This window comes from Homarus americanus, unplaced genomic scaffold, assembly GCF_018991925.1.
Source record: "Homarus americanus isolate GMGI-L3 unplaced genomic scaffold, GMGI_Hamer_2.0 scaffold27042, whole genome shotgun sequence".
NCBI lineage: Eukaryota > Metazoa > Arthropoda > Malacostraca > Decapoda > Nephropidae > Homarus > Homarus americanus.
Window position 1 is genome coordinate 49,620 of NW_024738151.1, and position 26,806 is coordinate 76,425.

Consider the following 26,806-nt stretch of genomic DNA (forward strand, 5'->3'; position numbering starts at 1 on the left):
CCGTGAAAATTAAGAACATTCAGGAACGTCACCCGGGATTGCCTTGATGAACGTTCAGGAACTTTACCTGGGGTTTAAGGGTTAATGCAAATAAATTTTTACTTGTATCAACATGTATATCTCCAAATATTTCAGGACACTGAATGATTCCAATGTGTGCTTTTCCTATTGAAAATAAATATGTTGAGTTGTTGTAATCGTTCTTTGGAGGATAATGATAAATAAAATTAGATTTAAAAGCAGAGTAAGACCATCAAAGGATGCCTGATCAAATAAAATCCCACATATATATAGTTGCACCCATTTACTTCAGCATCATATACAAATATATACAAAGTTATATAAAAAGATACCCTCTTGGTTAAAAATGAAAACTTTACCAATTCAAGCTTAACTGTAGTCTACAGGACATTGGGAGATGAAACCATACAGCTTTGCTAATATACCTTGACCAAAGAAACTAACACAAAGCAGACAGTCTTCATGGCTATAGACACTTGGGCTCACAATATACCCAGCTGGATCTGGCATGACATTTTGTTGTCCAATCTTCAGATTTAAATGCTTATTTTTTCATGAGTTGAACAGGAACAATTTATATAGAATATATACCAATACAGTATATTGTACTATACAGTATTTGGATTGAAGACCTTCACAAAATACCTGTAATAACGTACTTCAAGTGCTAAAAGCTAAAGGCACGTTTAAAGAGCCACAAGTGCCTATTGTCAGAGGAAGTCGTATTCTAAAAAAAATTTCTGGTATTCTGACTTAATACATAATATGAAAATGCAACAATTATTAAAATATGCCCTGTTAAATATGTCAATTATTGTGTGATACCTAGGTAATATAAATGCTAATAGTATGGAACACTTGATGTATTATTGGTGGGTGTAGGACTGTTATAGGGAATTGAATTGAGCATGTAATATTCTTGCTGGCATTACACATGAAGACAAAATTAACTGATATATGAATGCAAGCTTGGTCAATTAATAAACATTCTAATACAGATTTCTAACCAGACCATAAACCCAAAACAGTGAAGGGAGCTTTTGCATGCATATGACAAGATTTGCAACATTATCTGCAACTCAAATATTTTGAATATGTTCCTATTACATATGGAGAAAAAGACACTACAAACCTGGCATTCAATACTCAATAAGAAAATTATATCAAAATGATAGAAACAAAAGTTTAAACCTGATTGCTTGATTTTAAGTATTAATTGTAAAGTGTAAAGAAGAAGAATAAAAAAAATGTGGGACTGATATTATTACCACTTTATTATTTGAATTACTGTTTCACTTTGTTTAATAGTAAAAAGTTTGAATAATTCTATCACCCTTGTATTAAAGAGGAATGAAATCAACTGATTTCCACATTTATCAATTACTGTTAAGTTCAGCGAAGGAACATCATTAAGCATTGGTTGAATAGCTCATCTGTATATTTACATATTATCTAACATTAAATTAAAATCTTTGGAGTCTTAGGCTATTCAAGATAAAGATGGAAGAAAAGTGACAAAAGCATCACTTTCATTCCTTGGTAAATGAGGAATTATGCAAGACGTGAACCTTGATAGCTAGACTACATTTATAGCAATGTATTAACTTCTGATTAAACAGAACTTGTGTCACATCCAAGGGCTGCACTTACCACATACACAAAAAACAGACCATCTTACATTGCATAGGACACAGTGATGGAGTAAATGAATCAAAGGAAAAAAATGGCGTGCAGACTTGAAAAGCATTCAACCTTTGGTTAAAATACGAATAAGCTTCATACTGTATGCACATTTCTGCATGTGGTTTAGGATGCATTTGAGAACTAGACAGTTATTACATACCCCTTACCAATAATTTCACATTCATCACACTATTTTAATAAAGTTATAACCTAATCCTATAGTTGCCCCTAAAAAAATGCAATCATACTCAAACTGTCTAAACAATTCATGCTTACAAATAACACTTAATTCCCATTTTAATACTGAGGGAAGCTTTTGCTTCATTGGAAAAGATCAACTTACCTAAGCATAAAAAAGATAGGCTTAATATTACAGAATATTCAGCTCAAAATTTATTCATCATAGACATTGATGTCTTAAGTGAATAGCTAAATATGTTTATGCATTTTGCTTTTCTATTTTTTCTTATAATATTGTTTTATATGTAATCTACTTGTATATGCTCCTAAACACAATCTGAGTTGTGGAATTAACGCTAATTTATATAACTCTGGCCATATTAAATTTGGACTCAATTTCTCTCAACTTGCTACTTTCAACTGGCCGGAATTGATAAAATACCAAGACTAAGGTGCAGTAGGGCGTTTAAAGGCTTTAAATTTCAACTAGTTTCATTACTCAGTTACATATTGTCACAAAGACTCAAATGAACATCTGACTGCTTAATACAATTTGAATATACAATAAAAATTTTATTTGCAGGTTTGGATAGACATTAATAACTCTTATTTTAAAGAATTTTGTGTATTTTCTATATGTCAGCTGTTTGAAGAGGGCGGCCTTGAAAAGTAATCTCTGCATACTGAGTCTTGTTTTGAGGATGACGTTGATCTCCACGTCTCATGGAACCATTGTTAGATGCTCGTGGAAGTTGGAGCTCGGCATATACAACTCCACTACTTGGTGACCTATTATTGTTGGTGCCAGTCTTCAGTTTATCTTGATAAGGTAAAAGATGCTCTGCATATGGCTGGTAAACTGGTACATATTGAGGACCCTTTAAACTTTTTGGTAGAACTTTGGTTTCATCCTGCTTATTTTCTTGCCTCTTGAAAGTTTGCATTTCACCCTTCCTATATCCAGAGTTATTTGAGTCACCCTGCGCCCCATGATCACTCGTTGTCACTTCTCCCTCCTTCACTTCACTGGTTGCTCCCACTCTCACAGTGAGCTCATCTCTTTTCTGCCGACTGCTGCTGCTGCTGCTGCTGCTGTTGCTTCTCGTTACCTGGCATAAGTTTGGTGTTGCCATTGGTGTTGGCATTATCTGCAAAATATGAAAAAAAATATGAATTGAGAATCTGTAACTAATCACAAATATTTTTCATGAGATAATGCAAATTCTATATTATACTGTATTGATGTCAAATACTAAAAATATAAATTAAAGAAAAATTTCAAATAAATTCTGATGACAAAAAATGTGTATAAAAATTCTTTACTTTTGTTAAATGTTATTTTGTCCACAAATCCCAAATTAGTCACCTTATATATTATCTGCTTGAATTGCTATTGAAGATTTTTTTATGATACAGTACATCATCTTACTTGCCATTCTTACTGTACATGTAGAAATTCTCTACGGTGGCCTTAATCTGAGCACTATAAGAACAAGACTGCCAAGAGAATAATTTTTGGCATTACTGTATTCATAAAAATTCAAATGAGAACAATCTTACTTTACCAAATATTAATTCATTTATGGCACAAAGCACTTAAAAAATTTAACATAATGCTACAAAGAAGCCAAGACTGTACAAGTTACAAAGAAATGTGCTGTTTGCAACTAAAATTCTGTGATTAATTCAAAATAAAATGCAACTGTACTTGTCTAATACTAGTGTGCAAAAGCCACAATGTGTGTGTTAACAGCTATTGTTAAAGTCAGAAAATATTAGTGAATTTTGTTAAGATGAGAATTCCATGATCAATAATAACCAACAGTAATCTCTGTAGGTGCCTGTTGCTCGCCATATTGCCCCTCAAATCTAGTAGTGTTTAAATAATACAGTATTACAGTGACAGTTACACCCTCTCCTGGTACGTATCGCTACACTTTCTTGTTAAAAAGCACTACTTCTTACAATTGCTTCTTAAACTTGTGCCTTATCTCCTGTTTCCTCAACATTTCTCTTACAATATCAACCCATTTCTCTTTCTACCTCAACATTTCTCTTACAATATCAACCCATTTCTCTTTCATCTATGCTTGGTAGGTGATGTATTTACCTAGTCTTATTACTCATTTCTGATACCTGCAATACATAAACTAGAGATCGGACCTTAACAGCATTCCTCAAACTATTTGTACTTTCACTTATCTACCAGTACAACTTTCCCCTTCATTTTTTCTACAGTTTCTTCTTCAGCTATTAGTATCAGTGAAAAAAACAACAACTTATAAATTTACAGTGTAAAGTGTTTGCCAGAAACAAACCAGTTACAGCACCACATCTACTAGGAATTTCCCCATGTGTGTTTATACCAGGCATTTCTCAGTCTCCTGCAATGCCTGCTGTTTGCTACTATCATTCTTTACTTGAGCATTCATGTTCCATAGTGCCATGAACTTCCAACCTCTATCAGAACTAACAGTTATTTACCAATCCCCAAACACATTCCTTCCCTCCTTTCTTTTCCCACTTTTCCATCTCTATGTATACAGTATGTTCATATTGTTATTTTGTCAATAATTACAACAGATTAAAAAAGAAAAAAAAGATCTCTAAGGCAGTGCAGTGGTGTCTGATACTGATGTATATACAGTTGGTCATCTGTGGATGACCCAGTGATTTTAGCTGCTGACCGTGCAACCCGGGCCACATGAAGACGACGCCTCGGGATTTAAGCCACTGAGAGTGACAGCTGCAGAGCTTGGACACAGCTGGGATAAGCAAGGAAGATATATAAGAATGGAAGCATTTCATATACAGTATACTGTATATATATATATATATACTTTTATTTTATTTTTTTCATTTTTTTATATCACTAATGAATCATGACTTAATTAAGATGCCAACTTTTTTTAAAATTCTATCTTGGGTAGGAATACAAGAGTTGTGTACTCATTCACATTCCTCAATTATAATCCCAACAGAAAAGAATAATGATTCATGTTCTTAAAAGAAAACTTTTGATGTAAATAACTGTACTTCCTTCTTTCATACATCTCCCAAATGCAACCACCAGCTGCCAAATGTCCTCTTGAGCTCATGGCATACTCTAGTCTCACCTTCAAGTTTTCATACTCATGGTCAGGTTTAGAGGACAGAGTGGACACACTGGTATGCTTGGAGGCTGCAGTGTAAAGTGCATCAGGAGGGATGGAGGCAAGGGAAGTGGCTACCATTGTGGCCTTGCCCCCATTCCTACCCGCACCTGACCTTGAGGCAGAGCTATGACGATGCCTACCATTGTTTCCCTTCTGGCTCTCAATGTCGCTCTTGTCACTGCAAAAGTAAATACATGGCAAATATAATTTAACAGTCAGATAAAGTTTTGAGAAACCATTTATAAATATTTGAAACAACTTTTTCATTGAAAGGGATAGTATATAGAAAATATATTTACTGTACAGGAATTTTTAACAATTTAATAATCTATAAAAGAAGCACTGGAAAAACATGTACTGTATTGTACTGTACTGTATTATTCTTTTAAACTTTGTAATCATTTGAAAAGAAAAATATTTACAGTGTATAGTTATGTATATCAGTTTAAAAAATAATCAATTGCTAAAAGTAAATGGACTACTAATGTAGTATACGTACTGTATAATTTTGTTATGCACTATTCATAACTTATTTGGAAGAAGTACGTACTGTAATCCTAGATTAGTCAAAACATTCAATATTTCATTTGTTGAATATTATATCAATTACAGTAATGAGTTCAGTTGCTTTAGCTTAATGCTTCCACACTGTGGCAAAATCATATAAGAGTCCCGGCCCTGACATGGTGCATCCTAGAGTGCTAAGAGAGTTGTGCAACGAGCTTGCAGAGCCCCTGAAGATCCTGTTTTGTAAATGCCTGGATGAACAAATGGTCCCCAGTGAATGGAAAGTGGCTTATGTGAGTCCTATCTTCAAGAAGGGCGATCGTCACTCCACGAACAACTATAGACCGGTGAGCCTGACCAGCATAATATGGAAAGTACTTGAGAGTATTATCAGAGATGCCGCAACGGAACATCTAATACGAAACAACCTTGTAAAAGATTGCCAACACGGTTTTATGCCGGGGCGCTCTTGCTTAACACAATTGCTCAAGGTATTGGATATTTGGACCCATATTCTGGAACGGGGTGGTAATATCGACAATATTTACCTAGATTTTGCCAAGGCTTTCGACAGTGTACCCCACGAAAGGCTGAAAATCAAACTGGAAGGGTACGGAATTCGGGGAAATGTCCTAGCGTGGATTGAAGACTTTCTACATGACCGCAAGCAGTGTGTGGTGATTAATGACACGAAATCGTCATCTGTACCTGTAACAAGTGGGGTACCACAGGGCAGTGTATTGGGCCCGCTGTTGTTTGTTCGTTTCATAAATAACATGCCTGACGTTGTACATTCCTCCATACAAATGTTTGTCGATGACGCCAAGTTATTTCGGGAAATTAAGAACCAAGCGGTCTGTGAAGAGCTGCAGAAGGACCTCTGTGGGCTCCAGGAATGGTCGAAGAAATGGCTGCTGAGATTCAATGTCACGAAGTGTAAGCGGATGCACCTGGGGCGTACCAACGGTAAGGAGGCGTATCATATGTCCCAACGGAATGAAGAAACTAAACTAGTTGAGACTGTGTGTGAGAAGGACCTAGGTGTGTATGTTGACAATGAGCTGAAGTTCTCGGGCCATTGTGAGAAGAAGGTAAATCAGGCAAATAAATTATTGGGTCTTATAAGAAGGTCGTTCAGATATCTAGACGGTCCGTCCCTCGTAACGATCTTCAGGAGTGAAGTGCTTCCCCATCTGGAGTACAGTCACCCCATCTGGTCCCCGAGATATGCTAGGGACTGTCAGTTGGTTGAAAATGTTCAAAGGAGGGCCACCAGACTGGTGCCTGCACTTCGGCACCTCAGCTACCCTGAGAGATTGGAGCGCCTGAACTTGCCTAGCTTATACTACAGGCGGGCAAGGGGGACCTAGTTGAGGTGTATAAGCATCTCAGGGGCACTACTCAGTTGAGTGTCCTTACTTGGAGCTGTGGGACGCTCGCCCGGGTCACAGCTCAAGATTGAAGAAGCCAAGTCCAGAAAACCGTGAGGGCAAACTTTTTCGGAGTGAGGGTTGTAAACTCTTGGAACAATCTACCAGAGTGTTGTGACGGCACCGAGTGTGAGCTCTTTCAAGACAAGACTTGACCAACACTGGAGCGGGTTCAGGTACATTCAGGAGCCGGTGCATGCCCAGTATTTGCCAACAGTGCATGACAGAGACGTGACCGATCGCCCGGGCGGCTAGCGAGCCGATCTTTTGGTGAAGAAGATAAATTAAAAGAGACGTGACCGATCGCCCAAGCGGCTAACAAGCCGATCAGTGGCAAAGAGGATAAAAGTAAAAAAAGGTAGAAAGTAATTAAGCTTTGAAAGGGAGATTTGGGTTAAGAAATAAGTACTGAATGTAATTTTTACACATATACAGGGTATATTTACCTTTCCAAATCCGTGGGCTTGAAGTCTCCACGTTCTGTTTGTAAATGAATAAGACAAAAGATGAAGTTTATCTGTAATTTCAATAGCACTTAAAAATTGTATGTCTTTATATATCTACACATTATAACCATATATCTACCACAAAAAAAAAATCTACTCTATTAGGACAAATAGCAAAAACAATATTAATAGCCATATACCAGAATAAAGACTCCATAACAACAATACTGTATATATACCACACAGGTTAGTCTTGTCCAAAGAGTAATCGGCCTTGACTACAAGAAAGTACAAAATTTGGATATACTTAGGCTTTATAAGGCTAATGAATGTACGATGAATCAGTAGTAAATTAGAAAATCAATACAGTACTCCAATTTAATAAAGTTGTCAGCAGACTTAAGGACACAACAAATGTCCTTTAGAAGGATTGTCTTTATGAAGTGAACTAGACTATTCTATTTCAAGTACGTACAGGGAATTAAAAAATGGAGATATTACTGAATGTCAAAATTTTAAATACTGTACATTGTGATCAGTATTGTGGCTTTATGAATATGAGTTCACAAATTTTATTCTATTTTTTATTAACTTTCTTTAGAATGTCGAAATATTTTGTTACTCTATTAGACAAGGAAAACCTAAACAGCATGAGAAGAATGGGGATAGGACTTGTTAGCAACAGTGTGGTCAGCCAAGTTACCAATTAATTTACAATATGGTATTGCATCTCAGTACAAAAATAAGAAACTATTTAGAAACCTCTAAAACAAAAAGAGTGGTCAAAAGGCTGACCACAGGAGAGATAACAACACCATCCTGTGATTGAAAGACTCACATTGTGTCAGGCGCCCCAACATGCGGAAGACAAGAGGTGGCAGAGGTAGATGCCATACAGTAACCAACACCATAAGGCTATGCAACTGAGGAAACTAACTGTTTGTCCTTTGATAAACACAATTTATTGTTTTCAATAATTATTGAAAAAATGAAATGTGCTTGAACAGAACAGTAAACAAGGCTTGCAACTACTGTATTGCAATATACAGTATTAAGATAATACATATTAAAAGGAAAATACAAATATAATGTATCTACCTAAAAGGGTTTCATGTTTAAGCAGTTTCTAATACTTTAACTCTAAAAACCTGGACTGTTTCAGATTTTAACTAATTTTAAAATGTTATGTATTGTACCAATGTACTGTGTTGTGATGAAAAGGTAAAGTGAAATCTCAAAATTTCAACCATTTATTTCATAAAAAAATTTATCATACACTCTTATTACCAAGATGGATCTCACTCTTATACTGCTTAGAATCTAGAACAAAATGTAGTGCTCACACTCGATATCTACTCTTAATGATATTTAAAGAGATACAGTAACATATGGTTGTATACATCGTTTAAATAATCTGCTCTGTATATACAGTGACTTTCCTAACCACATGTACAGTATTGTTTTATTGCATGTAAAGCTGAAACAAGAAACACTTTGTAACAGATAACTGAAATTTTTTTTTACAGACTGAACAATTTTATATTTAAAAATATATTAAATTTTGATTTATAGATTTAAAGACCTGTTATTAATTTTTTTTTGCTCAGGTTACAAATTTCAAGCCTAACAAAAATTGATATAAAATAAATTTTAAGGGTCACTTTGGAACTTTGTGTTAACATCAAAATAACTCTGTAAAACCCTAAATATCCAGGAACATCATTTGAAACCACAAGAATTTCATAGTAATGTAGTATTTCATGTGAAATGCCTTCTTGAAGTTTTGAGTTGAATTGACAAAATAAATATATATACCCGTATACTGTATATATCTTTCATTATAAATAAAAATGTGTCTACACTGAAAAGGGTAACCATTTACCCTACCATCAGTTCCTTCCAATGTAATAAACAAATAATGGCTTTTTTGGCTATTCTTGATCCAAATGACGAAATATAAATTGTAGGGTACTGTATATAGTGTTGCTGTAGTGTTACTAGACTAACAGCCACTCCATTTCATTTATTATACATTTAATTTTCAATCAGTACACTTAAAATTTTACTACCTGTATGATCTACTCCACTCTGACTAAATGGATTTGTTATCAAACTTTCAGGGAGATGAAGTCACCAAAGGTCTGATCTGATTATAATTCGATGCTCGATGTTACCATATATAGTGTATAAACAATGAACTCAATGTGCTAAAAACGCTTCCTTGAGCATCATACAATCTTTTATTTTTTTTTTTACACTGTGGGTACTGTTTCCATAGTGCTAGCAAAGTACACCACGGGTATACAGATTTCAGTTTGTCTGGGCTGACCACCACTCTTATTAACAAAATCAACACATTTTAATGGTGTACAAGTGTGTTCCCGAGTATTTAGAACATATTAACAGCTACGAAAAACTTCACCTTAATAGGTCTACACAGTACTGCACTCCACTAACCACTACTGTACTACTGTACTGTTACCACTACTACTACAGGTACTAATAATAAAAAAAGTCGTGATGCGAGACATTATTTTCCAAAAATGTAAAAATAATTCTGAAAATAAAACATAAAACTATCACAGAAAACAGTTCAAAATGAGATGGAAATAAAGACTGTAGCAAGAGCACAGATACAAATGAACAAGGATAATATACAGTAAGTTGTTGTGAATCAAAACTGCATTTCACTATCTGTTAGGCTGAGCTTCTACACCTAGATTCTATACCTGTACAAATATGAAAGTGAAAGCAGCCATGAAATTTTCTTCATAATACAGGTAGTTCTGCTATAACGCGATAATTGTGTTCTTGTAAAATATCGTGTTATAGAAAATCGCGTAATAGAAATAACAGGGCTTATGGAGAAAATAGGGTTAGGTGCAGATTACTCGAAATCGAAAAAATTTAGTAGTTAGCCATACACAAAGGATAGCACAGTCTAAATAAATGTTACATTCATATCTAAGAATGAAATCATACAGTAAATGTAACACTTTACTTGATGGGGGAGAAGGGTGATTTTGAGGTTGATAAAATCGAGCTTCTCTTCAAGTGTTATATCCTTTCTTTTACGATCATCACCGGGAATTCTATCACCAGAACGCTTCTTGTTGATATTCTTCTTTACTATATTCACAGTTAATACCACAAAATTGGAGAAATAGTAAGAGAAAATCGCGTTATAGCAAACAAGCGTTCGCATTATACAAATATCGGTCCTAATTCATAAATCGCGTTAGAGCAAATTCGCGTTATCAAAACACGCGTTATAGCAGAACTCACTGTATGCTCATTAACTTTCTCACCTCATTTTTTTCTTATAGTTGCTCAGTCTTTAAATGCTAACACTAACAATAACTGAGTTACAAAGGTCTAACTAGGGTGAATTTCTTTTATTTGTCCCTAACAGAAGAGTATTGCTACAATATTTAGAAGTTCATAGGCCACAATGGGTATACCGTTATGATTCAATTGTCGGGGGACTAGTGTTTACTACATACTATACAATATATAAAAATCCAAAACAGTTAGGTCTGTTCACACTTTCCGTTAAAATGTGTAAAAATCACCACTGTAATACTGTACCTTGTTCAAAATATGCTCAATGACTTTTTTCTTTAAGTGATTTTGGGTGAAAAAAAGTCATAGGCCTAATGGCCCATAATAGGCAGTGTGAATACACTACAGTATACTGTAGTACTGTACACTGAATTCAAAGCATCTGATATAAAAGGATGCAGTGTGGTTGACACTGCATTCAACCACCTTTACTTCACTAACTGTAAAATTAGGTATCCATTTACTGTTAGATTAACTGGGGATGCCCTAGGCATAAACCAGTGACACTTAAGATTGGATGTGAGCATTGAATCCATCTGAAATTTATCTGCCAGAGAAGGTTGCGACCAAAGTCTTATTATACCAAATCAACCCACTTCGAGTAAAAAATTTGTCTTTCACCGCGCATGACGTCATCTAGCCAGCAGCCCGGGGGACCTCAGTTACTCGCTGGCCATCGTGGTGCGAAGGTTTATGACAATGCCTGATAAATGCTCCGTATTTGGATACATATCAAATTACAGACTACGTGATAAAAGTTTGAGATTTCATCGATTTCCGAAGGATGAAAAACAGAGAAAAAAGTAGATTTTATTGAGCATGAAGCAAACATATAGGAGGCGGCATGAGGAAGGACAATACTTGAGAGCCGTTGGCAGGTTTAAATTTAAATTCCCTAAAGTCTAACTTTCGGCCAGGAAACCAGATGTAGAAAGATAAGTACCTATTTGTTCCCTGAAACTGTTGTATAGCCTTGTCATCTGTAATATATCTAGTGGCCATATTGATAAATTGAAAAGCTCTACATATATGTATACGTACACTTATATTCACTGATGTACTGTAATAGCTTGGGGAGAGAGAATGATGATAATTATAATCATAAACAATTTTTAATATTTTCTTTAACTATTTTATTTAATTCTTGTATTCCATCTTCCCCCCCCCCCCTCCAGTAAATATCTAGCACATATGCCTATGATTACTTGTTTACTTAATTGCTTTTACACTGATACTGGCAGCAAAATCATAAGAGTATAAATAATAATAAAAAGAGGAAGAAGAGGTTTGCTAATAATAATAATTTTTTAATAATAAGAATAGGAATATCATAAAAATAATGATTACATGGGAAGTTCAAGTGGCTAACTGAAAGATAGTGTGCTATGGAATGAGAAAATCACGATAGCTGGGGTGGTCTCACCCGGGATCCACTACACGCCAACGACGTCACATGCGCATGGGTAGACTTGGTTTATTTAGACTTTGGTTGTGACAACACCATATGTGAGCTATCTTAAATCCTGGCTCGACCAACACTGGAACATGTTAAAGTACGCACATTCAAGAGTTTATACATGCTCGTTTCTTGTCAAGAGAGCATGAGAGACAACTGAGTGACCACCCAACTTACTAGTTAGCTGACAAATGATGAGGAGGATAAAGTTAAGGGCTGTGGTTGAGTTAGGATACTATTTTCCATTTGTTTGTTATTTTCCTGGATAAGTGGAATACAGAGTCTGTGTTATAAAAGTCAGGGAACCCTGGGGTGTTGCTGACTCAATCCTGGTCATCAAATTCACTGTGTCATTTATATATAAATTTGCTTCATACAACTTAAAATATTCATCTACAGTATTGATTTCTAGACTCGTAAATACTACTGTATCTATAAAAAAGTGTAACAAGAAGAATTGAAAATTAATTAATACAGTATTAATAAATAAATAAACCTACAGTATTGCATAAATCACCTGTTTCATAAACTAGCCTGTAAAGTACATGAGTGAATATTTACTAGATGATTGAGGAAGGAATAATTTGGTCCATTCATTTTCACAAACACATGAAAACTAACATGTCAAAGACTGCTGTGTTAACAAAGCACGAGCAGTTGTTTCAAGACCCAGCCCTAAAACAGTAGATGTGATGATAGTCGTGGCACATCTTATACTTGGCACACCTTTAGTCTTGATACACTATTAGTAGTTCAGAATGAATAATAATTGTTTTGAACTGCTTATACTGTACAGTACTTGAGAATATAGCTCAAATATTTTTTATGTCTTGCGCACTTTAAAACAGTACAGGTACAATGATTGTATCACTAAACACTTGTTTTGATTCATTCAAATGAAACCATGTATACAGTTAGAATTCTAAACAAAATTTTTGCTGAATAAATAAATATAATATATATATATATATATATATATATATATATATATATATATATATATATATATATATATATATATATATATATATATATATATATATATATATATATATATATATATATATATATATATATATATATATATATATATATATATATATATATATATATACTGTATATTAGTCTGCCAACTTTTCATAATTATAAAGTAATTATTGTTGTCCATTATTTACCCAGTTAGAAAATCTTATGATGTGCACTGACTAGCTCATGGATTTTCTACATATGAAAATCTATGAAGAATTTTATGCATTTATTGCCATTTTTTTCACAGAAGAAAAATATTATAAAAACAAAGAACACTTACTTTATCACTCCAACTAGGGTAAAAAATATTTGCTCAAACTCATACTAGGCCAGTCCCACATGATGAGATACATAACCTAAGTTAACATACTGTATAATCCTTTCACATTATTAAATGAAAAACATCTGAACTAAAAAAATATGATGCAGCTGGGGAAGAGGAGAGAGTTGTGGTTTCCTCCATGTAATATTGGTCCAACCTCAACTCTGCCTACTCTATTCACCATCATTTCCTCTTCTTGTCCAACCCCACTCCTCCTGTTTATGGACCATACTGGGTAAACACATAAAATTTCAATCCAAGTTCCTCATGTTGGTGGTTTCTTGCTCTGTTTTATAAAATGTATTGTAGTTTAATTCTATGCTTTTGTTAATTGGTCCAAAAGTAGCACTGCATTTATTTAATACAGTAACTATTATTACTATAGATTCTCACTGAAGTTATGGTTCTGATGCAAATTTTACAGATGACACTGAAAATCTTTCACTTGAGTAACTTGTGCCCCAACCCCGTGGCTGTAGTTTATCCTAATAGAACCTGTAGTGGTCCAAGTCATAAGCTCGGAGTGGCGATACCTTGCTGGGGGGCTGCATCGATCCCACTTTGGTTCCTATACCAAGGGGAGGGGGATATCACTCATGTAGTCTTCAATTGGTTTATTTTTCACTATGGACTGCCTATTACATGTGTTAAGGAGGAGGGACGTGCTGCATTATGTTGTTCTAGGTGGGATGGGGTTATCACTCTGGATGGGGCAGGAAAGCTACTGGACGAGACTTACAGTAGGCTTCATCTATCCTGAATCTGCATGCGATGCACTACAGATGAGACCAGGTAGGGAATAGTCTTGCAAGTTTCTTCTTCTAGCACTGGATACATGCAATGAACTAGCTCCGATATGCACATATACGATGCCCAGGAATGCCTCATGTCTATGGTGCTACATATTTATCTGAACACCATATGTGTGTGTCAGGTGTGATTTGGTTTTTGCAGGGTCGGCTCCACTTGCAGGCCTCCTTGTTTTTCTCTGTTGCAAGTTTATAATGTTTAAAAACAAGGATTTAGGGTAATATCACAGAGCACAAAACAGTTAATTTCTGAGATGCAGAATATCAAATCATGCAAAGTGAGTGTGACTACGGTTCTCTTTGTAACTCAAGATGCACAACACTTCATTCCTGCCTCCGAAAACTGTCTCGGCTCACAGTTTATAGGTTATAGTTCCCATGAGTTACCGAATCGTCTTCTTTGGCAGCACTCAGGTGATGTTCTAATCTTATGTGGAGATGTACTGGTATGGCCTCAAATACTCTTGACATTGACACTATTAATGCGTGATCGATGATCTGAAAGCCAAGTGTTCACACAGATGTCAAGAGAAGCTGTGCAAATTGTTGAACAACGTTCGATGCAGAATAATCAATTGTTGATGAGACTGACAGTAAACACTATAGGAGCATTACACAGAGTTCTGCAAAATATATCAATACTCCTAAATGTGTATACTAAGTAAAAAATTTAAACAAGTTCTTTATGTTTATTGTATTTATAAATTTCTTTTTACATACCTTATCCCCAGTCTATGAAGGAAAAATTACTTATTTGTAAAATGTGAAGAATGATTTAAATTACTGTACCGTACTATACAGCACTCATTTTTAATTTAATAAATAAATTGAAAGTTACAATTGGCTAGAACAGAGTAAAAGATTTCTGGATTAACAATATTACAATAACCAAATGATTCCATATACAGTACCATAATAATTAAAAATTACTGTACTGACAATGACACTTGAGAGGATTTTGATGCTTTTACTAAATTCTTTGGAGAACCATGTCAGTTTATAGGTCATATTTTTGGAAATTTAGATGAAGAATGACAAAAAAATTCCAGCTTTGCACTAAAAATACCTAGTAAAGGATACAGTGGAAGGAAGGGGGTTTATTATAAGCAGTGAAAATATTTGTAGTTTAGTTAAATGAAATAACAATAAAAAAAAATCTCATTCTTTGACACTAAGAAAAACTGAATCTGATCTTGAGCGCAGTCACACCTAGCACAGTTACTACCTATAATCTGTGCTGTCCTGAGACTACACCAAGCTTCTTACCAGGGAGGATGACGCCAACACCAGAAATAATCAAAAGCCATTAAATGACTATCACATAGCGTATGATATCATTGACATACCGTACATGAATATGTCCAGTATTTGCATATGTATAATATAGTACTGTACACTATATGCTTAAGCACACAAGGTTAGACCCTGTCAAACCCTCACACATACACCTGATGCAAGTATAAACAGCATACACCAAAACCCTGAATAAAATACCCAGTAGCAGATCAAGATTGAAGGGTTAAGTGGTAAAAACAAAAAAGAAAACTGGAAACTGACCTACTATTTAATGAATTGAACTTCTTCACCTATCTAACAGTAAAAATTTTGGAGTACTTAAATGTTTAAAAAAATGATGATAATTAGTTTTGGGTGATAACAACTAACATGACAAGTGCCATAAAATGATGAAGATGATAATGATAATATGATACACCTACATAGGTACGTTCTATTTTCCTCCATATTTAATATCCCTTAAAAGTAATTAATGAATAATAAGTTGTATGAACTGTATATGATATTAACAAATACAGTGCATGAATATTGAAAATTTTTCTTGTGGTAAACAAATTGGGGGAAGCAGATGTGATAAATTTAAAGTTAAGTTTTAAGAAAATTGTAATACCGGTACATGAGTTCCTCATTATCTGAGTATTCATTATCTGTGGATCTGCAGTTACAAACCCAACTTTTGTAGAACTACAGTATGTGTAAAAATTCACCGAACTTACAAGGATTCCACGGATGACATCTGTTGGTTGAGAGCATAAGGGTTTGAAATTCCCGCCCGCCTCCCATTGTCTCAAAGTTTATCCTCACCTGCGCAGTAACAGTCATGCATGTTCCCAAGCCAGTTTTGAAAATGTTCCTCGGATTTTTTATACTACAAGTACTTTGTTGCGCCTTTGGTGAAATCAGTGAATTTTTTGTAGCCATGAGTTGAAAACATACAAAGCGGTATAATGCCTAAAAGGAAGCATTGAAGCTTTGGGATGGATGTGAAATTAAAAGTGAATCATCGTAAGAAGAGTGGTGGTGAACGTATGAGCGACATCTCACGTGCCTTGCACGTTTGAAATGACCACCCATACCATACTTAAGAATGCTAAAGAAACAGAAACAAGTGCTACAACTTTTCTGAGACATTCAGAAGTAAACTTAACACAGCAAAGGAGTGATGTGTTGGAAAGTATGGAAAGACATATATCATGTAGTATCTGTATCAGCAGCATATACCCATCACATAACCCTCACCAAAGAAGGCATCAAGGTTACATGAGGATATTCAGGAGTAGTTGGGAGAGGAGGAAGCTGCTAAGGAGTAGGATTTCAGTGCATCTAAGGTTGGTTTTACTGCTTCCAGAATCGGTATGGCTTAAAAAATACTGTATAAAGATTCAGTGCAGATGTCCAGGCAGCCGAAACATTTCCTAGGAACTTAAAGAAGGTTATCGAGGGAAGTGGCTACACTTCACATCAGGTGTTCAACGTTGATGTAACTGGCATATATTGGAAATGTATGCCATCTTGCACCTACATCTTTAAGAAAGCAACCAGTGGGTCAGGTTTCAAGGTATCTAAAGACCGTGTATCTCTGCTTGTGGAAACAGTGCTATTTGGTGACTTAAAGCTTAATCCCTCGCTTGTGTTTCACAGTGAAAATCCACGGGCGTGGGGAAGTCACAGTGAAAGGCATGGATTACACGACAGATTTTCTGTGACTGGTTTGTGAAGAAATTGTGAAGTGAAGAATATTGCTTACAAACTTCTTTTATTTTTGGACAATGTCATTGTTCATAATCTTGACTTCGTGAGTTTGTCTCCAAACGTGAAAGTAATGTTTTTTGCCACTGAAAACAACATGAGTAATGCAACCCATGGATATGGGGGTTATTAGTTGTTTTAAGGTGTATTACTTACGCAATACTTTCAGAAAATGAATCACAGAAACTGATGCAAGAGAAGATAAAGTGCAAGAAATTTGGCAGAACTTTAACATTTTACACTGTGTGCAACTAATCAACCAAGCTTGGAAAGAAGTTTCACCTCGACTCCTGAATGGTTGCTGGAAGAATTTATTTCCTGAAGCTGTTCACTCTTTTGAAGATTTTTTTGCTGCCAAAATGTACATTGTGATTACAAGTCTAGCAAAAATGCAGGCTTAAACGATGTTGGTGAAAATGATATTTAAGAATTACTACAATCTCATTCTCTTCCATTATCAAATGAGGACTTGGCCAAGTTAGACAAGAAAACTTACTAAGAATTAGGAGCTGATGCCGACTCTACTCCCGTTGCAGAAGAAAGCGAAGGGGTAGCAGTTAAAGGTCTTAGAGAAGCCTTCGCAAAAGTTGAAGAAGTTGTGGATTATTTTAAGAAGAATGACCCTCTCTATGATCATGCTGCTAAAGTTAAACATTGCTATTCTACAATTTTATATGACAAAGCATTTGTTGGGAAAGAATCGACTCTTAATTTTTTGTGTGATGCAAACCTGTTATGGAAGTTTCTGAATTTTAGGCAGGTCCTTCTGGTGTAAGGCAACCACCTCAAGGAGATGATGATGAGATGGCAGCAGACAATCCACCTAGTCTTGCCTCTCTCTCATCCTCTGATTAATCCTCCTCTCCCAAAATCCACCTCCATCCATCCAATCAAGCCCATCATCTCTACTTTTGAAGGTAAGTTAATGAAAATCATTGATATGTTAATACTGTATTACTTATTTAAAAAAAAATTAATAGCGTATCTCAATGAACCACTTTCACTTTCACTGAAATGAGTGTGCGAGTGTGTGTGTGTGCAAGCGCCCAACCGCGTGGATATAGTAGCCTGTGTTGCAGTAACACATTGACCCCAAAGAACTTTAAGTACATTAAATAAGTTATAAAGTTAAATAATTTTGTAAATTAATGTGTAATAAAATTGATTCTAAGGTATATAAAAGTTTCAAGATATCAAATTAACTTTTTACCGTAAGTGTCATTTACAATGGGATTGTCCCAATTAGACCCCATTCCTATTAAATCTTATGAGAATTAATTCCCCACTTTATGTGGAATCACTATCTGAGTCTTTTTTCTGGTCTGTATTAAGCTCAGATAACGAGGATCCCCTGTATGAGTAAAAATAATAATATTACCCAGTGCTGCAACATCTACAGGTAGGTCATCTAATTTTTTTTTTATCCTCTTCACCTGATTCAAATGAGAAATTATACAAAGATATGTATGTATGTATGTATGTATGTATGTATACAAAGTGTACTAGGCCATGATTAGTTAACAATGTAATTTCTCTAATAGTTAAAGACATACGTACTTAGATGTTGATCTGAGACCTGAACAAAAAGTATACAACTCTGTACTGTACTCTATGTCCCATAACTTGAACATACAAGGTAGTTCATTATTATGAAATTGCTACCTTTGGATTGTCTAATATTTATCCTGACAGTGATATAGCCAAAAATAGATTCACCAATCACAATCACCATTACATACAGCTTTACTTCACCAAATATTGCCAGGTAAAATTGCAAGTACGAGAGCCAGGGTGGGGTCAATGCATCTTTGGCTGACTGTACATATGAATCTTATTTGAATAAAACAAATGTTTTCCTCTTTGGTAAAGTGAAATTTCAAAGGAAAGTATGATGAAAATTTCAAAGGAAAATATGATGAATAAAGTAAAAATTAATTCAAGCTGAAAAAGGATGAAGAGGATAAGTAATAAGCTGAGATGACTTAAGGAAAAAAAAAGTAAAACAGGGTCACCATATTTAAAAACTAATCTCACCACTGTTGCATATGGGGGTCACCATATTTACACATCACAGTCAACCCCCTTTAAAACAAGACCACTATGGTCGTTCTGTTTCTCATCTCTGCAACAATAGGCAGGGGAGTGGTTAAAAGGCTATACCTATGGTTGAGAGGCGATAGCATAAATCCAGATTTTGGCCATTTCCAAATTTATAACATTACAACTACTGTAGTAACTGACTGAAAGAAAATGTTTCTGAAGATCATAGTATTAATTGATATTACAGTACCATTTCTCAATTTTTATAGTACAGTACAGTACTGTATTACTGATCACAAGGACAGTGTTGTAAATTAATTTTATTTACTACTGGGTAATTATGTTGAAACACCTCTACAGTATTGGTAAATTTTGTATAAAAGCATACAGTATTTATATTTCAGTACCTGTATGGACATTTCCTGATAGAGGCTCTGGTCTTTGATTGAAATAGTGTACATGTATGACAAGGCTGAATGGCATTCAAGCTGATCAGGCAAGGGGGCACCTAATTGAGGTGAATAAACAATGTGTAACAAAGACGTAACAAACCACCCAAGGGCTAACAAGCTGATCAGTGGCAAAGAGAGTAAAAGTAAAAAAAAAATATAACTATGGACCTGTCCAATTCATATCATGTTTTACTGATGGTGACATATGAAGATGGGAGATACTTCAAATGGAAATTCATCATTAGCACTTCTGGATATTCTTTAATGCTAATTAATGAGTGTACATATTCGTAGTACTGTACAATACTATTTTTTCACCAAAAAATTAAGTTAAACAAATTCAGCGAGTTATTATGAAAAACAAAAACATTGCTGATGTAGCACACCATTGGTAAGTAAGATGCTGAAATAAGATGAAGACAATTTGAAGATTATTTCATTCACCTCACTTTTCAATATCTGGTACTGTATACAGTATACAGTACAGTACTGTACTTTACTTACTTTACAGATATGAGTTTCAACTCATATTCATTTTTGAGGAATTTAAGACCACATAATTTTGTATTAATAATCTTTACCCACCAACCATTGGTTGTTAGTTACTGAGCATCTTGAGAACTTTGAATCTTCTTGAAAGTTCTCTAAGTTATATCCTGATAACAGGTAAGTAATACTGAAGCTTACAGTAACAGTGACCAATATGTCACAGAATGAAAAGTTAACAGTACCGTATTGTACTGTACTGTAAATGATATTTTGTTGCAACGTTATCTGTAATAACAATTAATAAATCTATTGAGAGAAGTAGAATATAAACTATTGATTTTTCGCTGGAGAGTCATGGTTCACTACATAATGAGGGGCTCTTTACTGATGGGGATCTTATACAGTACACCTGTACTGCCACAATACAGTACTCTATAAGCATCATGGCTTGTAAGTCAGGTCGTAATAGAATAAAAAGCTGGGTAGGCAGACAGCGAGAGACCTATCAGAGGAAAAGAAAAAACAAATGCATTAGGAAGATGCATTCAAGATTTTTCCTAGGTGTGCTTACTTATATAGTACAATAAACTTATACTTTTTACAAGAGGAATATATAAAGAGGGGGAGGGGGAAATGGTAACACGTATGAGAGTTACACACAGTACTGTACAATAAAAGGTAAAGAGCAGGAGCAGCTCCAGGAATTTATACTGGGAGGCAGAACAGTTTAAAATACCTGTACCTGCACTGTACAGTAGTATGGGTCAAAGGAAGGAGGTAGTAAATCACACTGGATGTTTGGGGTCAGCCTATGACTCTCAAGCCCTAGCATATGAAGAAATCTAAGGTGTAAAATAAACCGACATAACAGAACTCAAATTGGGGGAATTAAATTTTAACAATAAATTAGGAAGGGATAGGATATGTACCCCTCTACACTCTCCTCCTAAGCCTGCCACTGCAGGGGATAGGGAATTAAAAAAGTGAGAGATAATAGGGGGTAATCAATTAAAGCTATAATCAATGAACATAAAATTTTATATTTTAAGTTCATTGATTATAGCTTTAAAATATAATCTTCATATTTCAAAGATGAACAGTATAGTTCTAAAAAACGAGCCCCATATATATTTTTAAACATACATTTAAGTACAGGTATATAAAAAAGGTAATTTTTGAAAAGAGAGAAGTGAGTTCTTTAACATAATAAGGGAATCATATGAACTGTTTTAAGGTTTTTTAAGCTCATTCAGTAAACTGAAGAAGCAATCTTGGGGAAGAAAGTAGTGAAGTTTTTAAACACAGTGGATAATACTTCAAAGCAGCAGATTTGAGGAATAACACAATTTCACCCATGTGAACACAGTTTTGATTGTGACTAATACCCATACAGTATCTACTCTCATGACCAACTATGGACCAGTTGTCCCAACAGATGTACAGTACAGTAGCTGAGAAAATAATAATATGATAGGAAAAAGAATCTACTGGTATAGTACTGTACTTGTGCAAAACACCATCCACTTGATCTAAAACTCCAAGGAAGACTCATTTTGTATAGTGTACAGTGCAGTTATATGATTTTTTATTTCTTCATGACAATGAACCTTAGGATGATTGATTTAAAATTACTACCAATTCCTTGAGATAAACTAAGAAGGAAGTTGATAATGAGAGCTCATATAATGATGTTAGACTGCAGGGCATAATTTCCTGTACTGTACCATTGATTTGGTTAAGATTAAAGCATACAAGGGGTAAAAAACTTATGAACGTCTGACTTATGAACGCCCGCTGATACGAATGGGGTTAAACTTGAAATTTATAGTATTTTATTTACCTGCTAACTTATTTTTTACTTTCATTTACTGTTTTTGTCATTTTATTTCTTCTTTTATCTTAAGTGATTTTAGATGTATAGAATAATGGATGCCCCTCATGATTGAGGATGGCCAGCCCTACGGCCACCTAGATGTGAATTTATTTAAGGTGTAGAAGCTGCCGCTAACACAACAACCACACCCTAAGTTAACGTGTGTCAAGGAATAATCCGAGAAGACCGGATAACTCACCAAATGCACTGGCTAACCATTACCCCGAAATACAATCCTCAAATCGATTAGCATCCAGGTTCCCAATTACTGCTGGGTAGACAAAGGCAAATGGCATAAAGAAACTAGCCCAGGATTCAAACCTGGATCCACTCACTTGCAAGGCGAGCATGCTGACCATTACACCACAGATGTATAAGGACTTAGGCTATGATAAATTGTGGGATTTTAAACATTGTTCTGTAAGTACGGTATGCACATAGCATGTGTTCCGACTTACGTACAAATCCGACTTAAGAATGTCCTCAGGAACGGAACCCATTTGTAACCTGGGGACCCCTTGTATAAGAAAATTATCTTTTCTCCAAGTGTTGCTTATAATGAAGAAATTACAGTTTTCCAGGCACATACCGTATGAAATTATGAGTTCAAGACACTTATAAGGAAAAATTAAGTTTTCTCATTACGTAATTCATTTCCAAAGCAAGGCCTAGCCTTTAAAATGGCAAAAGCTATCCTCACAATGAATTACTGTAAATTGTATGTTGATCACTGATACTAATAATTTGAAAGTAATTTTTTTGTTGACCTCTACTGTGAAAATCACATTTAGTACAGTACTATTTTTTATAAAGGCTTTGAAAATATTAAGATCACTGTAACACTTAGATTTGGTTTTAAGTAAGTCAATGAAACCAAAACTGAATGTGGGACTACAGGGAGTGGCATTTCTACATAAAACACCTGTACAACCTTGATGTTTTCAAGGAGACAACTGGTCCAAACATAGTCTTGGAGGTAGTCAAAGGCACAAGGGCACAACAGGAATTGGTACATGAGAGATATTAAATAAGATGGCTCTGGCACAGTAATACTAAAGGTAAAAAAGTAATTTAATCAATCGTATAGTAAATGAATTTTATACAAATTTCATAAATAATGATGAGCAAACTTATTATCACAGCAAGGTAAATATTAATATTAGTACAGCAGTATTAGTAAAGTAAATACAGTAATTCAAATGAGAAACAGTGTTAGGGGTTTGACCACATTCTTAAAAAGCCATATTATTCATTTCTTCAAACTGTGTGATTATAAAGCAAAGCAGAGGTTGAGGTGCAACTTGCAAGGAGAAGAAAAATTTAAGTTCTGCTGTTTGTTAAGATGATGGATGTCTGAAAATATTGGGCAAACTGTTCAATACATAACCTGGATATGAGTAAACAATGTGCTTTATTGTGTCATCAGCTCACAACACATGAAGAGTTCAATAATATGGATTAAGGGCTTATTATAACAGCTGTGAGGGCATTAATACAAAATGACAATACAGGGTACAGTACTCAGGTGCCAGACCAGTGAGTCTCATGGAAACACATTTTTACCAGTCCTTTAAGATCAAAATGTCCACGTACTGTCTAACACCAGTCAACAATACACACTGCATATTGTACTGTACAGTATATATTATATATTTCTAATATTTCATTTCTTTCTTCTCACTTATTGTCTGGCTTAATACCATGTTATTAATCCCTTGAATCCACACCTGTTGGTTACAAAAGTGCAGTATCATGCTTGAGCAGTAATGATGGTAATATTTCTGGTTCAGTCTCACTTATATTGCCCATCACTTATGCCTGACACAGATAAAAAACCAAAATCTACTCTCACACAAGTTGTAATGTCCTTGTAGAATGCCTTTCTGCATCACCCAGTTTTCCTGCTACGTTTTATATTCTCATCATCTTCCACACGGACTCATACATCACCCTATCGTCTACCATCTCCAGATAAAATAAATGTTGCACAGTTTCCTTTTTTATCCAAAGGCTTTTTTTACTGAAAATATTGGGTCTTACAACCCCTACTCCCCCTAAGTGGGTAATTTACAAAAATCCAAAGCAATTAGCAAAATTAATTACAAGAATTAATATTTGTTGACCTCACAACCTGAATCAACATGTTCAGAGATCAAAGGTACCTTTGGTGAAAATAAAAAAATAAAAAATCTTTTGTGTCTTGGAATTGGATATTAATGTGGTGATCGACTTTATGAGTTTAATTCTAAAATCTGAGGATCGAAGTCCATATCTGAAGCCTATAGAAGTAGTTGGTAATGAAAGCTTAAGTTGAACAAACTAAATACAGTGTACTGGAAAGTAACAATCAATCCTATAGATGACTGAACACAAAAATATTATAGTTAGGATTGAAAACCATATACAGGCTACATTAGTCACTATAATTATTGGTGGTTTATACTGTATACAGTACAGTACTTGACTTGATTATTCATTCCATTTCAGATAGTGAGATGATATGCTTTGTTTATGGTAAAATTGGGAAATGTTGGCATTAGATAGTGCAGCAAGTCCTCGCTTAATGTCGGGGTTAAGTTCCTAAAAATGCGACGTTATACGAAACAACGTTAAGTGGATCAATTTTCCCCATAAGAAATAAATAAAATACGGGAGTTACGTTCCTGAGCCTCCCTTTGCCCCATGAAATACATTACATATACAGAAAATCATTTCCATTTCTATGGAAAATAATGCATACATATACAACTTCTAAGTTTGTATTGATACTCACCGATGGGCGGAGGTGGTAGAGCGAGTGTGTGGTGGGTAGTGAAGCATAGGAGGCGGATGGCGGGAGAGGAGGAGTATGGCAGGAACGGAGGAGGAGGAGGGTGGAAGCGGAGGAGGGCAATAGAGGTGGGTGGTGAGTCACTGAGGTTCTGCATCGTAAAATGTAGTCTGTGACGACGCAAAACGACGTAGTATCGGTTCACCGGGACGTTAAACAAATTTTTGGTCTCTAAAGTTTAGCGACGTAAGTAGTACCGAAACAATGTTAAGCGGGACGGCGTTAAGTGCGGACTTACTCTATGGTACTGTACAGTTGCAGAAATGTGTTCCTACACCCCTTGTGGTAACCTGTGTCTCCAAGTGTCCAACCTATATGACCTATAGCTAACCTATCCACAAATCACATCCGTCGTTACACAACCAATACCCAATCATTCATACAGTAAATAGTGATACTACTACTGGGACGGTGCCGTTTGGAGACACGGGTTACCACAGGGGGTGTGGGAACTCCTTTCCCCAACTGTACATTGCTGACTCTTATTATCATAGAATAACACATGATCACAGTATGCTCCCCAGGGCTCAAAATACTGTTAGGTCTCCCTTCATATCAAGGCTTCCTCAATTGCAGTTTCCAATTTTCACAGTATTAAAAATGCATCAACTTCCTCTATTGCAGTTCCAATTATCCTAATTTCTCAGTGGTGGTGAAGAGTTTGTCATTATATGGTCCCTATGTCTCTCTCAATATAGGCCCTAAATGCAAGTGGGATAAACAATATTGAATCTGATATGTTATATTATCCACAAACTTGTGCTGTTATAACAAGAGATAAACCCCCAAAAATGGTGTATGATGATTTGGAAGAAATTAATGTGATAGAAATGATTGAGACTCATTTGGAGGAAATGATTCAATACAATTTAGTAGAGGTGTCATAGCAGGGAAGAAAAAAGTTACTGAACAATATTGTAGAACCACATAATGACAAAGAGGTGGGCTAAACACCTCTTGTTTAATGACCAAATTATCCATGAAGGGACTGATATGGACCCCAACCTGAGTGAAGTTTACAGATTGGAAGGATGATAATATCAAATGTTTCTGCCTACAGGGACCTTTATAAATATAAACAGCTAAGACCTCTCCACTGGTGCCTAGAACTTCCAGTTCCCCTATCAGCTGACACACACTCACTCCAAAACTCAGGCTTATAACAACAGTATCCCTGTAAGTTCACTTGAGCAGCCTCTACTCCACTCAACATGACCCTACCACAACACAGTGATGACACTACAATGCTCTCTCATCACACCAGCCTTTGCTCGTGCAGAAAACAACAAAATGAACTAATCAGTAAAGTCCATTTCCCTTATACTGGACTGTTCATTCAATAAAATTTACAGTATGTATGCAACTACAGGCACTCCCTGACTTACGACAGGGATATACTTTTATCCTCTTCGCCACTGATCAGCTTGTTAGCCGCTTGGGCGATCGGTCACGTCTCTGATTACTTTTCCTTTTCATTTACCTTTTTCACCAAAAGATCGGCTCGCTAGCCGCCCGGGCGATCGGTCACGTCTCTGTCACGCACTGTTGGCAAATACTGGGCATGCACCGGCTCCTGAATGTACCTGAACCCGCTCCAGTGTTGGTCAAGTCTTGTCTTGAAAGAGCTCACACTCGGTGCCGTCACAACACTCTCTGGTAGATTGTTCCAAGAGTTTACAACCCTCACTCTGAAAAAG

General features: G+C 35.5%; 1 protein-coding gene across 1 annotated transcript in view; it reads right to left on the bottom strand.

The window, feature by feature from the left end:
* Positions 1–289: 289 nt before the first annotated feature.
* The window catches only part of LOC121873741 (irregular chiasm C-roughest protein-like), a 137,669-nt gene continuing 111,152 nt past the window's right edge, over positions 290–26,806 (bottom strand). Inside the window, exons 17-19 of the mRNA XM_042377445.1 lie at positions 7,423–7,456; positions 5,180–5,217; positions 290–3,032 (exon numbers count right to left, since the gene is read on the bottom strand). Of these exons, the coding sequence (XP_042233379.1) occupies positions 2,938–3,032; positions 5,180–5,217; positions 7,423–7,456 (167 nt within the window). The 3' untranslated portion in view covers positions 290–2,937. The remainder of the gene's footprint in view (positions 3,033–5,179; positions 5,218–7,422; positions 7,457–26,806) is intronic.